Source organism: Bison bison, unplaced genomic scaffold (genome assembly GCF_000754665.1).
Source record: "Bison bison bison isolate TAMUID 2011002044 unplaced genomic scaffold, Bison_UMD1.0 scf7180017864367, whole genome shotgun sequence".
Classification (NCBI taxonomy): domain Eukaryota; kingdom Metazoa; phylum Chordata; class Mammalia; order Artiodactyla; family Bovidae; genus Bison; species Bison bison.
This window is the reverse complement of record NW_011494939.1, coordinates 5,780,565-5,795,377: the sequence shown is the minus strand read 5'-3', so window position 1 is coordinate 5,795,377 and position 14,813 is coordinate 5,780,565. Positions and strand designations below refer to the sequence as shown.

Below are 14,813 nucleotides of genomic sequence, written 5' to 3'. Positions count from 1 at the left end.
AGCAGAAGTGCCTGGAATACAGAGGTATTCCATGCACACTCCATTTCCCTCACTTGTTCTGAAGGGTGGCAGGCTCTGTGGTCACCAAACCTGTGGGCTCTGTGCCTGGCACCTGGTAGGGCTTGATGAGTATGTGTAGGTGGGATGAGGGGCTCTCAGGAACGCTAAGCCTTTGAGGACGTGGAGAAACGCATGTCTTCTCATCACAAGCAGAGGCTAGTGCTCCGAGCTGCAGGGAGTGAAGTGCTACCTTGGCCAGGGCTGCCTTCCACTGCAGGGTAAGGGCCACCCACCTTCCAAGCTGACCCTGGCCAAGTTGTTACCCAGACTCAGTGTCAGGCCTAGCTACATGCATCCATGGGGGCCACGGCAGACCCTTCCAGCTATAGGTCAGCCAGGGATGGGACATGGCCACCAGTGAGCAGAGAACATGCTCCACTCGCCAGGCTCAACTTTGTGCCACTCCTCATCCTACCTTTTTGTCTCTCTGGGGTTTCAATTTTCAGTCCCCTGTGTCTGGTGAGTGAATAAATGAGTGCCTAGAAGAGCACCTGGCATACAGCAGGTATTCAATAAATACTGGTGGAATGAGTAAATGAAAACAGGACTGAAGGAAGAGACAGACTGACTGATGCGTGTCTATTTATTGGCACAGGGTCCTCCAGGGCCAAGACCACTCCCTCCCCACACCCTTTCCTGTAAAAATAGACTCTATCCTTCACTCTTCCTACTCTATCTGCTTTCCTGCTTGGTCCAGGGAGAATCAGTCACCCCCTAAGACTTGTAACCCAAGATGCAGGGCCTAGCATCCCTGACATGTACACACATCCCCGCTGAGCCCAGGGACCCTGGGAGGCAACAGGAAGGTTTGTAAAGGCTGTTGGACTTCCACTAAGAGCTCAGCACAGGGGGTCCGTCAGAGAGGGCTGGCAGCAGTATTAGGAGCAGTGGCATGAGGAACATGGAATAAAGGTCGCCACTGGGGGCAGGGCTGAAAGGAGCTCTGTCTATGCCCAAGGGAGCAGTGAGTAAGCCTTGGGGAGATGTGTGGGAGGCACATCTGTCGGGCCCTGCGTGGTCAGCAGGCACAATAGGCCCTGTGGCCACCAAACCCACTGAGCTGGGGACCTAAAGAGGTGGACCCCTTCTTGTGGGAGCTGGTGGCCCCTGCCCAGGCCTCCTCCAGGCAGGGTGGCAAAGAACATCACAGTGAATGGTGGGGACTCTGCTGGAGGCAGGGGCACCCCCAAAGCAGAGGCACGATGTGGAGGCCGAGGAGGGACTAGGACTCATGTCACACCTATGGTGTGGAGGGGCAGGACACAGCCCAGCTGGCATGTGCCTTCCATCAACCCCAGAGCAGAGAGCCTGGCTGGGCAAGATACCCCAGGCTCCGGCAACCGAGCTGGCCATTTCTCTCCCAACCCAGGTCTACCACACCTCACAAAGCTGCCCTGAGTTCATGGGGGAGCCGACAGGGCAGCCGAAGTGCCGCAGGAAGTCACGGGAGTTGGAGAGAGTGCCCAGCACGCGGAAGCGGGCAGGGCTGTGGGGGTCGGTCACCAGCCCCTCGTGAGAGCTCTCGGGTGTGCGGACCGAGCACCACACCTGCAGGCCAGGACAGACACGGGGACACAGAGTGTCTAGTGTGGGCGAGGCCCCTGCCCCAGCTGCAGCAGAGCCATCCCAGGGACACATGGCACCACCACCCCAGCCCCTTGGCTCAGGAGGCCTCGGGACGCAGAAGAGGGCTTAGCCAGCATCTCAGCCCCAAGGCCTTGCTATCAACACCAAGGGAGGAGAAGGTGCCTGCCCTCTGAAATTCCTCGAAGGCCTTTCAAAGCTGCCTGGACACAGGGCTGCCCAGGATGGACATGTCTGAGGGGAAGAAGTCCAGCCCCAGAGACTGCCTGCCATAGTGCAAAGTACCTGGAGACCTTGCTGAGTCTGCCACTTACTGTCTTCCTGGGTACCCCTGGACGAGCCACTCTGTCCCCGAGCTTCCTCCTCCACAGCCACCTCACAGGAGCATCATGAAGATCAATCCTGCTCCCTACCCCCTGCCCTTTGAGATCTGCAAAAGCCTCCTGAAACCTCCCTCCTCCGGCCTCCTCACGTGCTTTTGTGGGCCCCACAGGAGGCTGACCATGAGGCCCTCCCAGACCACTTTCCACACTCCCACTTCAGCCCCATTTCCCAATCCCTTTTCCTGCATGCCCCGGACTTCTAATGACATGCCTGGGAGGTAGTGGGAGAAGGGCAGACCCCTGGCCTCCCAGAAGGACAGTACCTGGGCAAATCCCACAAAGAAGAGCTGGTGGTTGGTGAGTCCCACAGCTGGCAGCTGCTGCTCCTCCCCATGCTTTCTTAGCCATGCTTTGTAAGCCTGGGGTTGGGAACACGGGTGGCAAGCGTGTTGGGGCCTGCCCTGCCCCCACCCCCAGAAGAGGTGAGCCTTAGCCCTCAGAGGGCCACTCACGTTGTAGGCAGCCTTAAGCCCCCCATTGTCGGCAATGTTCTCCCCCAGTGTCTGGCGCCCGTTGAGCTTCTCCCCGTTGACCTGGTACTGGCTGTACTGCTCCTCTATGCAGGCCGTGTGGTTCCGGAAGGCTGCCAACGACTCATTCTGCCACCACGGCCGCAGGTTCCCTTCCTTGTCATACTCGCGCCCTGAGGAAAATGAACCTTTACATCCTACTGAGACCAGAACTCAACCCTTGGGGGCACCAGTGCCCCCATCGCCTCTCATCCACAGACCCCTCCCCCTGCACACCCCCCCTCCCAGCTAGGGTCCATGGGGCCTGCTCCCAACATCTCAAGGTTTTACAGGAGCCATGAGCAATTCTAGGCTGGAGGACACAATTGCGTGGACCTCTACCTTGGTCATCAAAGGCATGTGTCAACTCGTGGCCCATCACCACACCGATGCCACCGAAGTTCAGGGCCCTGGGAGGTGAGGAATGTTGAGTGAGGGCGTGGTGGAGGGACACCTTGATCTCACCTCCAGCCCTGCTCCCAGCTCACCCGCAGGCCCAGGCCCCAGCACCCAGTCCCTCCTGCCTCAGACACACTTGGGATGGTTGCAAGTGTAGAAGGGGGCCTGCAGGATGCCAGCAGGGAAGACGATTTCATTCTTGGTTGGAAGGTAGTAGGCGTTCACTGTCTGCGGGGTCATGCTCCACCTGGGGGAGGGAGAAGCTGAGACGGAGCCTGACTCTCCTGATGTCCAGCAGCCTGACCTACATCCTACCAGAACCTGGTGCCTCATTTTGGATCCATCTTGCCATCCCCCTCTGTCTACTCTGAAAACTTCCCCCACCTCTCCTGCTGCCCCAAGCGTCGGCAGCTCCCATTCTTACTGGTCTCGGCTAGGAGGCTTGCGGAGCTGGTCAGCCATCACTTTAGCAGAGAAGTTGTACAAATTCAACATGTTCTGGAAGAAGGAATCTTCAGATACTTCATACTATGGGAATGGTCAGAAGTAGAAAACAAGCGAGAGAACACATTAGAGAAGGTAATAGTCCCAGTTTGGCTACTAGTTAGCAGCTTTCTGAGCGTCAGTTTCTTCAGCTGTAAAATGGGTGTAAAATAGCTAACAAATAATAACTTGTCAATATTATTTTGCAGGTACTTTATTTTTTTATATACTGTCTCCTTTGATTATCACAACAATCTTATCAGGTAGGTGCTAACAGGACCCCCTTTTACAGATGAAGAAACTGAGGCCCAGAGAGGTTATATAACTTGTCCAAGGTTACAGTTGGGTAGAAACAGGTTTGACTGCAAAACTCTATTTGTAAACACTGCATTCTGCTGCTGTCCAGCCTGCAGCCTGGCACAGAGCCAGCATTTGCCTCTGAAAGGAACCAGCAAGCACCTCTTGCCCTTGCAGTGCTTGAGCCCTATGCCCCACCCCACCTCCACAGAGCTAAGGTTCAGTACTCACAGGCAGGTACTCACCCCATCATAAACATCATCCAGCTCTTTGGGCTCCAGGATGAAGTCCGGGAAACCAATCATATCATAGATGGCATCTGCCTGAAGAGACCAGGTTAAGGATTTCCCTCCCCAGGCCCCCCCCAAAACTGTATTCTCCATCCTCACCTCCAGATGGCGCCCCAACCCTGGCCACTGCTCACTTTCTCCTTGGCTGCCTGGCGGGTCTTCTCGTCCATCCAAACCAAGTGTCCCAGAGCCTCCTCAAAGGCGGCTCGGATCTCGCTGATCATCCCCTCTGCCTGGGAGGGAGGGTGCACAAGTCAGCCTCCCACACACATTAATGCATCCTTGTCCCTGTCCACCCTGGTGCCCCATTCCTGTCCTTCCAGACTCTTGAAATAAGGTTGAGCATCCGGAGAGGATGAGAAAGACACGTGATTCGTGAAAGCACTGGGACTGTCATGGTTTTTTTCCAAATGAATCAAAAAAACTAATAAGTTAACTGAATTAACATTATAATTTAATATAGTGCTTTGATTTTTATCTGATTATAAAAGGCAGGCATTAATAGCAGAAAACTGGAAAACTGAAAGGAGTCGAAGAAAATAGATCATTTAAAAACCCTATCCCTCAGGGACTTCTCTGGCAGCCTAAGTGGTTAAGACTCTGGACTCCCAATGCAGAGGGCAAGGTTTTGATCCCTGGTCGTCCTGCGTGACACGGCACGGCCAAAAAAAAAACAAAACAATCCTATCACTCAGAGATAACTCTAACATTTTGATTACCTATTTCTAATGTCTTTCCCTGATGGGATATTCATATATAATATAGAATTATGTTGTGCAACATATATATATATATAAAAAACCTTTTTTTTCACTTAACAATCATCAGTTTAATGCTGCCTTATAATCCACCCTAGTCACAATTTGTTCTTCCTGTCCTCTATATTGGACATTTAAGCTGCTGTCATTTTTGCCTATTATAAACACTGCCACTTACATCTTTGTAGGTAATAAAAGACAAATCATGTTTCTTTTTCACCCTCTCCAGATGCTCAGCCTTATTTCAAGAATCTGGAAGAACAGGGATGGGGCACTAGGGTGGACCAGGGACAAAGGATACATTTTTGCCTATTATAAGCAACACTGCCACTTATATCCTTGTAGGTAGTATCTGAAGCACAAACATCATCTCCTTATAAATAAATAAATATTATTTTTCTAATTATATAGGTAACATAACTCATTGTAGAAAACTTGGAAAATACAGAAAACTTATAAAAGAAAAAAAAAAAATCCCTCATAACCCCAACCACCAAAAGTAATCACCATAAATTCCCTCCCAGTTTTTTCCCTGTTGTTGTTTAGTCCTGAAGTCGTATCCAACTCTTTGTGATCTCATGGACACCCGCCAGACTCCTCTGTGCATGGGATTTCTCAAGCAAGAATAATGGAGTAGATTGCTACTTCCTTCGCCAGGGGATCTTTCTGACCCACGGATCAAACCTGCATCTCCTGTATTGGCAGGTAGATTCTTTATCACTGAGCTACCTGGGAAGCCTTTTTTCCCTTTATGTACATACAAATAGAGGCAGTGAATTTTAACTAAAATGAAGGGTAGTGTTGGAAGGACCTTGAAGACTCACAATTTCCTTGCTCTGCCGGTCAAATGTGGCCTTCACAAAGAGGGAGCCCAGAGCAAAGCCAAGAGCGTCGTCGGTGTTGGAGATGCAGGTCTGCCACCTCGGTGTACAGGACTGGAAGGGGAAAGAGCGGGTCCCTAGAGATGGCTCTGTCCTCCAGTCTGAGGGTCTTTCTCTGTCTCTGGGGCCAGCCCCTCTCAGCTCTGCACATCAGAGCCCTGGGTTTGGGGTGCCATCTCTCCCTCAGACTCCAGGGAAAATGAAGAGCAACACTGCAAAGCATGCGAACCCCAGCAGTGAAACCTCAGGAGGCACATGTACGCTGCCCACTCTGTTCTCAGCACTCTCCTCCTCTTGGTTTCTCAGAGGCCCACTGGGGTCCAGATGTTTCTTACCCAGCTGTACATCTCAGTCCCACATGCCAGAAACCTGGGAGTCACAGGTTCCTGCATCTCCCGAGCTCCACATTCAGTCTATCACCAGATTCTAATAACTCTGCTTCTTAATCATCTCCTCCATCCACCCTTTGCCACTTCCCTGCCCTATAACACTATCATCTCTTGTCTGAAGATTTCAGTGGCCTCCTAACTAGACAGTCCAACTCCATTCTCATCCCCCTCCCCTGTCACTCCCCACCATCTGTCTTCCATTTAGCTGCAGAAAGATGACCTAATATATAAATCCAACCAGTTACACCCCTGCTTAAAACTGTCCCAGGTTCTCCATCCCTGAAAGAAAGGCCAGGCTCCCTAGGCACAGCATTCAGGTCCCTCTATGGATCACCCCAGGCCAGCCTCACCAGCCTCAGCCTCTCGGGTGCCCTCTCCTCAAAGTCATGCCAGAACACAGGCAACACCACCACACTCCTCCTGGCCTCTGGGATCTGCACATCCTACTCCTTCAGCCCGGAATGCCCTTCTCCCTTCCATTACTCCACGCCCAGGTAAAACGTGCTACCCCACCTCTGTCCTACATCACAAAGAAGGTCTTTCATTCAGCGTGAGCACCTCAGAATATAATGTCTGTTTATGTATCTCCTTCCCCCACTTAACAGGGCTTCTTGAAACTGAGAACGGCACTTATTCATTTTCTTCTTCACTCTCATTATCAAAGTTGAGTGCCTACACATAGCGTGTACTGGTAAGTACTTCACTTATGTGAATTCAGTCCTCATAACAACCCCACAAGAAGTTTCTGTTTCTCCAACCCAGAAATGAAGAGACAAAATGGTGGTGGAGATATGCTCAAGGTCCCATGGGCCAAAAAATGGAGGAGTTTGGACTGGAAGCTAAGTTAGCTTGAATCTCAGTCATGTGCTCCACATGTAAATTAAATGGTATCTGACACACAGGGGCTGTGAAGCATCAGCCTGACTGGATTGGAAGGTGAGAGCAGAGTTAGAAAACCCACCTTCTTGGTGCCATAGAGGGTCTCCAGCAGCTTTTCTTGTGCAGACTCAAAGCGGTGGTCCAGGCTTGAAGTTGTCTTCTGTACCAGGTTCCAGATCAGATAATTGTTCAGGACACTGGTATATAAGTGACCAGAACATAAGATAAAGGCAGGAACCATTTCCACCCCCACAAAACCAGCTCTACCAACATGCAGATAACAGGAATCCCTTAGAGTCATTCATGGGCGTTCTCCCAGAATCCCTCTCTCTGATCCTGGGACCACACACCTGCCTGTAAAAGTTGGGGTGGAGCAAGGTATGGGAACAGAGACCACAGTGGGCCCCCTGAAGCCCCAGCCTAGGAGAATAGCCTGCACAGAGCCCTGAACCCCACCCCAGACACTGTGGGCTCCCCGCAACCTTGGCTCTGTGCGGTTGATGAGTTCCGACACCTGCTGCAAATAATCCGTCCCATACACCACCACAGGCTCAGAATCACCCAGCTCCAGCGGTGACAGCAAGAAGGACAGAAACTCCAGCCAATCCATGGAGGGTGCCAGGGCCTGTGAGCAAAAAGTCTCAAGCCTCCCTGCCCCTTGGCTTTCGGCAGACCCCTCCCCTACTGGTACACTGGAGCTGGGAGCCCTTTCCATCACCACAGCAACAGCTACCAGCTGCTTGATGGCCCCTTCCTAAAGTAAACCCATTTTTAGGCCTAAGTGTGCTTCAATCTGGGAACCCTGTCACTTACTATACATGGAAAACAACCATCTCTGGTATTTAGTTGGGCTGCTGCTGCTGCTAAGTCACTTCAGTCGTGTCTGACTCTGTGCGACCCCATAGACGGCAGCCCACTAGGCTTCTCTGTCCCTGGGATTCTCCAGGCAAGAATACTGGAGTGGGTTGCCATTTCCTTCTCCAATGCATGAAAGTGAAAAGTGAAAGTGAAGTCACTTAGTCGTGCCTGACTCTTAGTGACCCCATGGACTGCAGCCTACCAGGCTCCTCTGTCCATGAGATTTTCCAGGCAAGAGTACTGGAGTGGGTTGCCATTGCCTTCTCCGTTAGTTGGGCTACAGATTTTCAAATATTTTTCAAACAGTTGGATCAACTCCCCAGACACCATGCAGGGTCCCTACATACCTGGCCTCTCCTCCAGAATCCCCCTTACCCAACTTCTCCATAATCCAAAGACTAAGAGGTTGATACCTGGTGCAGTAAGGGCCTTCCAGGGGATGCTTCCATTTCTCTTCTGACTGTTTTGTGGGCATCTTGTACAAGTTGTTACAGATTTTTAACATAATCCCTCTATGCAACCCCAGGCAACATAAAAGGGACCAAAGGATGGCCCAGTGGGGGTGCCCTAAAATGGACACTATTTTTCTTTCCAGGATAGCAATGGTACAGCCGGGAAGCTCAGAAACAGCAGGGAAACAAGGAGAGGACTGTCTGTCTCAGGCAGACAGCACAAAGGGGAGCTGGGTGGCCTGGGCTGGGGGCTGACCCCTTCCAGTGGTGTCAGTTCCTTGCCTGCCCCACCTGCAGCTCTGCGATGCTCATCTTGTGGTAGATCTTCTCCTCATCCCGCCGCTGGTCCTGGGGCACCGTGATGTTGGCCAGTTGTATCTCCAGCTCCAGCACCTGCCGCATCTGCTCCCGAGTGGAGGTTGGCTGTCCGCCCAGCAGCATCCCCAGCTCCTCCATGTAGTCCAGGTAGGCAGTAAGCACCTGTCGGGGCCCCAAGTCATCCTCAGAGCCCAGCAACAAGTCCTGCAGGCCGAGAGGACTGTTCCAGCTGCTGCCCCTGTGCACCGTTTCTTCTGTGGATCTTCCTCAAATAAGCTCTCTGAGATTACCCTCATCGTTTCTGCCATACTGCTTATCACCATCTGCTAGGATCTTTTTTTATTTATTTGTGCCCTTGCTCATCATCTGTTTACCCAAGGAAAAGGTAAATTCCAGGAGAGCACCATTCCAGGTTACAGAGGAGTATTTCCCACTGTATCCCAAAGGCCTGGAAAAGGGCCTAGCACAGAATAGGCTCTGTCCAGTGGGTGGCCCTGCTTCCCATATCCCTCTGCCCTTCTCATTTCCTGAAGCCCTTCTACTTTTCCCAGCCCATCAGTGACCATGTGCCTTCACTTAACAGCTGGGTGGGCCCCATGGAGAAATTTGGTCTACATTTGGCTTTCATTCCCTTCTACCTCCCATCCTGCCAGACTTCAGACTTGCTGCCTTCCCTTCTGGCCTCGAAGGGGGAAAAAAACACAGAGAAAAAATATGTAGTGACTCCATGTATGTACATGTATCAAATTCTCTGCTGGGGCTTTACATATATCTCCCACCTCCCCTGCCACCAGAGCCCAGGCAACCCCATAAAGTGAGTACTAGGTTCCGTTTTACAGACAACATGACTTCTTGATTCATACCATCAACGAGCAGATGGCAGAGTCCAAATGTGGCCCAGGCTCCATGACTCCAGGGCCACAGCCCCAGCACTGCCTGGGCTCAGAACAAACTCATGTCGCCTAGCCCCAGCTGCCACTTGAGCTGCACAGGAGCAGGGGCTGTGTGCTCTGTTCTCCACTGTGTTCTCAGGCTCTAGCACAGCATCTAGCACATCGTAGGTGCTCAATAAATAGTGTTGACTGATGGATGAAATCCTGTACACAGACCCTCAGCCCTGCTCAGCACTGACTTCCTATGGACCTCCCAGGGACCACTTTCACTTTTGCCCCACCCTGGGCTCCTTTAACTGCCAAAGGCCATCTCTTCTTCCATCCTCTGCACTTCGAAGTATCTCCCTTTTCCCACCTCCCCTCTTCCTTGCTGCTGATGTCAGAAGAAGTCTGAGTACCAATTCCAGTCATCCCAGCTACTAAGGGGGATGTTTGGCTCAACCAGTGATCTTGCCAACCCCTCCCCAACTCACCCCTCTCTCCCTACCTCCTTACTTTCTGCTTAAGACTTACTTTTATTTATTTATTTATTGGCTACACCATGCAGCTTTCAAGATCTTATCTGGGCCACTGGCATTGGAAGCATGGAGTCCTAAACACTGGATCACCAGGGAAGTCCCAAGACTTACTTTTGAGACTTTCCTGAACTCTGCAGATAAGATAGGATAAGAAACCTCTGGCGCTGCAGCTTCCCCAAGATGTAATCACAGACTTCCTACTCAAGAAAACTGGTAACACACTAAAAGCTGAGTCGACCATGTGGTTCTCTCCTGAATTCTCAAAATTCCTTCCTCCCCTGACTCAGGTGACGTGAAAACCACAAATCTGTTCCACACCACTCCCCACTTTTGAGATTCTCTTTCCATTTCTTTTGGGATCAATGCTAAACTTGACCCATAGTGTTTATGTATAACAGGACTCTACCAACCTGTCCAGAAGGACTTGGTCCACTCTCCCCTCCCACTCCCCTCTCTAATCTGTCAACAAGACATACCCTGTCCCCTCTCAGAGCTTTTGCATCAGCCGTTTCCTTTGCCTAGATTCTCTCTCTCTTCTCCACAGCCTACCCTCACCCTAGGACCAGGCTGGCTCTCTGTTAAAGGACTCTCGGATTGCCACACTTCTCCTCTAACAGCAACTGTTCACAGGACAGCTGCATGTGTCCTGTTTCCTGCCTTCTCCACTGAATGGCAGTGTCTTGTTCACCACATGCTAGTGGAGGGTCTGTCTGAGGGATGCTTGGTAATGTTTGGGGGTGAATGGAAGAAGCACAAAGCCCTTCCTGGTTGCCTTGCTCCACAGAAGTCTCTCTTCCTCCCTCCACCTCTTGAAATACAAGGATCTCCTTCTTTCTAGTCTCAGTCTTGCCTCTCTCTCACTTCTCCTAAGCCTTTGTCTAGGCTTTTAAGGAGAGGCCCCTCAAGCCTTTGGCTCCCTCCAGGCCTGTACTCTCTTCAGAACCCCACTCAACTTTCATATTTGCCTGCTGACCTCTCCAGAGAGATGGTGCCCAGCTCCCTCACACTCACATCGCTGAAACAGGCAACTCCCACTTCGAGTGTCTGCCACATACAGAATCATATACCTGCACCCTCCTGCTGTCCCCAAGCACGCAATGAAGTAGATGCTATGATCCCCATTTTTCAAATGAAGAAACAGCCTCAGAGACCTTCATCAACTTGCACCAAGCTGCCAAGCTGGGATTAAAATCAAGGTCTAACTTCAAAGTCTGTCTTTTCCTGTGATAGCAACACCCAACCCACAATGTGCTTGAAACTGGCTGTCCCTGTAAATACCCCAGATTCTCTAAGGACCACTCCATCCCACCATCATTCTGGCACACAGCCTCAACTATCTTTATCTCTTCCTCTTTCATCTCCTCTCTTCTAACATCCAGGCATTAACAATTCATGACTTGGACTTAATTATGTCTCTTGTGGGGCTTCCCAGGTGGCACTAGTGGTAAAGAACCTGCCTGCCAATTCAGGAGACTAAGGGTTCCATCCCTTGGTTGGGAAGATCCCCTAGAGAAGGAAATGGCTACGCACTCCACTATTCTTGCCTGGGGAATCCCATGAACAGAGGAGTCTGGTGGGCTACAGTCCACCAGGTCACAAAGAGTCAGACATGACTGAAGCCACTTAGCACACACGCATGTCTCTTGCATCTTCCCCTTCCTGATTTTCCTTCTGCCACTTCCTCCATTTGGGTCCTCAGAGACTCAGAGCCTGGAGTACTGCAGACACTTTTGAGTAACTGATCTCCAGACTCCCTCTCTTGCATCTACTTTTCACACCCAGCCAAACTGCCTTCCCAAAGCACTGCTCACTGGGGCAGTCCTGGTTTGCCCCAGAGCATGCAGTGGCTCTCTGGGGCCTATACAGTAAACTCAGTGTAGCATTGCAGGTCCCCTCAATAACTAGTCCCTACCCACCTTTCCACCCTCTCATCTGCTTTGAGCTCTACACTTTGCCAAACTGGACCCCTTCCTGTTGTTCAAACACACCTTAGATTTTCCTTCTTTAACACTTTTGTTTAAACTCGGCATGCCCCACCCAGCCCGAGATAGTCTGCAGGGCCTGGCTCAAATGCAACCTCCTGAGGAAAACTTCTCCAGCTGCTGGATCTCGCCTGAGCCCTAGAGGCCCCTCTTGTGAGCCTTGCTCTCAGCTATCCAGGCCCATGAACCCATCTGCACTGAAAGCATCCTGTGACAGAGGCTTTGAAGTATACACCTCACAATGGGTACCTATAAGTGTTTTCCTGGAAAACTAAGAGAAAGGAAAGAAGGAAAGAAGAGAAGAAGAAAGGAGGAAGGAAAAGGTAGAAAGGAGCGAGGGAAGAATGCAGGGAGAGGAGAATGAAGAGAGAAAGAAGGAGGAAGGGGGGACTTCCCTGGCAGTCCAATTGTCAACACTCTGAGCTTCCACTGCACGGGGTGGGGTGGGGGTGTTGGGGGAGTCAGGGTATTGAGGGGAGTGGGCACAAGTTCAGTCCCTGGTTGGGGAACTAAGATCTTGCATGCCCACACAGTGGAGCCAAAAATAAATAAATTAAAAGAAAAGAAAAAAAAAAAAAGGGGGTTGGCTGGGAGACAGGATGGGCTCACCTTCCCCACTCTGACCCTGAGCAAAGGGAAAAGTAAACAGGGATCAGCCCAACTCAACAAGGGTGTCGGGTGGATATTCTGAGAATCCTCCTTACTTTCTCATTGGCGGTCCTGTTTAGGTAGTAATCTCGAGAGGGTAGAAAGAGCCCAGACTGGTCCACCTGCAATAGTAAGATAAGCAGTGAGCCCTCCCCCTGAAATCTGGACTCTTGTGCAGGGAGGCCACCCCAGCCAGCCCATCACAGGGGAAGGGAGTGTGGCCTCAGCAAATAGTCCATAAGTCCCTCCCCACCCTTCCCCAGCCCAGTACCTGGATAATATTGCTGTTGGAACTCTTAGAGTCGGCACTGACGTAGACAGTAAAGAAGGGGGTGGCCCTATACGTCCCTGCCACTGCCTTCAGCACCTCCATGAAGTTGTCCTGGTCCCAGGGCCCCGTAACGTTCCAGCCACCAATCTGAGTGGAGACCATGGTGGCACCTCTGGCACAAGGCCCCCAAAGCTCTCTGGGGCCACATCCTCTCCCAAGGCCTGTCTTGCTCCCCCACTCACAGCCTACCCCAGGAGCCTACCTTGTCAATGAGGTCTCGCAGTGGCTGGGCACCCAGCTCCTCGATGCGCTCCACCTGTAAGCAGGAGAGGTAGAAGCGCTGCGTCTTCCGTTCAGCTTCACTGCTGGAGTTGAAGGTGGTGTTTTCTGTCAGAGAGAACACAGGTCTGGATGGCAACCATGCTAACTGCTGAGAGGGGTCTGGATCCGTGCTTGATCCCTCTCCTTGTCTTCTCAAGGGGGCACTGCTCCTAATGTAGACATGGGAAGACTGTCAACCACAGCAGAGCAGAGCTTCCTATCCCTTGTCCAGGGAGACTCTGAAAGATCTCGAAGCCCAACAGATTCCCTGGTGTCTACAACCCCTCAGCGATGCTTCAGTGCTCAGAGAGTTCCTTCACTGTCCTCAGAGATCTGCTCCCTCAACCCAACTTCACCATTCAGGAGCCCCCAGTGTCTGCATCCCTATCCCAGGAGGGCTGGCAGTCATCCCCTTATTCATTCCTGGACATTTATTGAGTACCTACTAAATGCCGAGCCCTGTGCTGGCACGAAGCACATACCTGATACAACGCTTCCCTGGTAGGCCCACTCACCAAGCAGGTGCTTCAGGATGGCTTGATTCTGGTCCCAGAGACTGTTGAAGGTGTTCCAGCGAGAACGCCCATCAGGTAGAGGGTTTCTCCGAATCCAGCCTCCGCAGGAGAACTGATAGAAGTCCTCACAGGGGCTCACTCCACGGTCCAGGGACTCCAGGATTTTTCCAGCCACTCGAATGCAGGCCTCTGTGAGGCAAGTGCTATGGGATGGGTCTGCGGCAGGGGACATGAGGGGTGGGGTGTGGGGAGGGTAGGGGACCGTCAGTTGGTCTGGGAGAGGCAAATGCTTTGCGACAGGCCATGAGGCCCTCCCTCCCAACAGGGAGGTTGGGAGGCCAGAGGACAGCTGGCTGAGGTCTCCCGCCATCAGCCTCCAGAGTCCCCACAGCTAGGAGGGCTAGTGACAGGAGTGGGAGTACCTACCTCTATGGTACTGGACCCCCAGGGCCACCAAGCAACCCAGAAGCAGGGCAGCCAGCAGTAGAGAGACACCAGCCAAGACCAGCTCCAGCTGGGTGTGCAACCCCAAGAGGCGACTGGTCCTCTTCCGGAATCCCGCCTGGGGAACAGAGGAGGACCTGGAGTAGCAAGCTTCAGGTGGGCGACCGGACGACAGAAGTCCTCCTGGAGGGTGAAGGCCCAGGCAGTTTCCAGAGCCATGGAGCAAAGACTGCTAACAGGGTTAACTTGGGGCACAGGGGCAACGAGGCAGGCTGAGTTGAGCCCTGAGCCTGTTTTGTGCAACGTCATGGCTTAGAGTCGCCTCACCCATAGTCCTAGCGCAGAGGCCAGAGACGGAGCTGAGGTGGGGGCAAGTGACCCTCCAGGGCAACCCAGAGAGCTCCTGGGTGTGCCGGGCGTCATGCCAGGGCTGGGGGGCCTGGTGAGACAGGGAAGACCCCCTTGCCCACCTCCACGGCGTCCGGGGAGGCCCCGCCCTCTACGGGGGTCTCGGGAGCGTCTTCATCCCGCAGCGTGGCGCGTTTGTACTCCACCATCTGCCAGACAGTCGGGGCGCCGACCCAGGTCAGGCAGAGAGGGCTGCGCGCCCACGGCCCTGCCCCGGCGCCCCTCGCCCGGCCGGGCCCCTCCTGCCTCAAGTGCGGGGCCCCTTCCCTCCAG

At 52.5% G+C, this 14,813-nt stretch overlaps 1 protein-coding gene across 1 annotated transcript in view; it reads right to left on the bottom strand.

The window, feature by feature from the left end:
• Nucleotides 1–546: 546 nt before the first annotated feature.
• ECE2 (endothelin converting enzyme 2) overlaps nt 547–14,813 on the bottom strand; it is a 32,767-nt gene continuing 18,500 nt past the window's right edge. Inside the window, exons 3-20 of the mRNA XM_010855693.1 lie at nt 14,603–14,689; nt 14,115–14,250; nt 13,689–13,904; nt 13,115–13,239; nt 12,853–12,999; nt 12,638–12,703; nt 8,514–8,702; nt 7,395–7,537; nt 6,995–7,109; nt 5,588–5,698; nt 4,140–4,238; nt 3,961–4,038; nt 3,360–3,463; nt 3,072–3,182; nt 2,879–2,946; nt 2,480–2,670; nt 2,291–2,386; nt 547–1,608 (exon numbers count right to left, since the gene is read on the bottom strand). Of these exons, the coding sequence (XP_010853995.1) occupies nt 1,432–1,608; nt 2,291–2,386; nt 2,480–2,670; nt 2,879–2,946; nt 3,072–3,182; nt 3,360–3,463; nt 3,961–4,038; nt 4,140–4,238; nt 5,588–5,698; nt 6,995–7,109; nt 7,395–7,537; nt 8,514–8,702; nt 12,638–12,703; nt 12,853–12,999; nt 13,115–13,239; nt 13,689–13,904; nt 14,115–14,250; nt 14,603–14,689 (2,259 nt within the window). The 3' untranslated portion in view covers nt 547–1,431. The remainder of the gene's footprint in view (nt 1,609–2,290; nt 2,387–2,479; nt 2,671–2,878; nt 2,947–3,071; nt 3,183–3,359; nt 3,464–3,960; nt 4,039–4,139; nt 4,239–5,587; nt 5,699–6,994; nt 7,110–7,394; nt 7,538–8,513; nt 8,703–12,637; nt 12,704–12,852; nt 13,000–13,114; nt 13,240–13,688; nt 13,905–14,114; nt 14,251–14,602; nt 14,690–14,813) is intronic.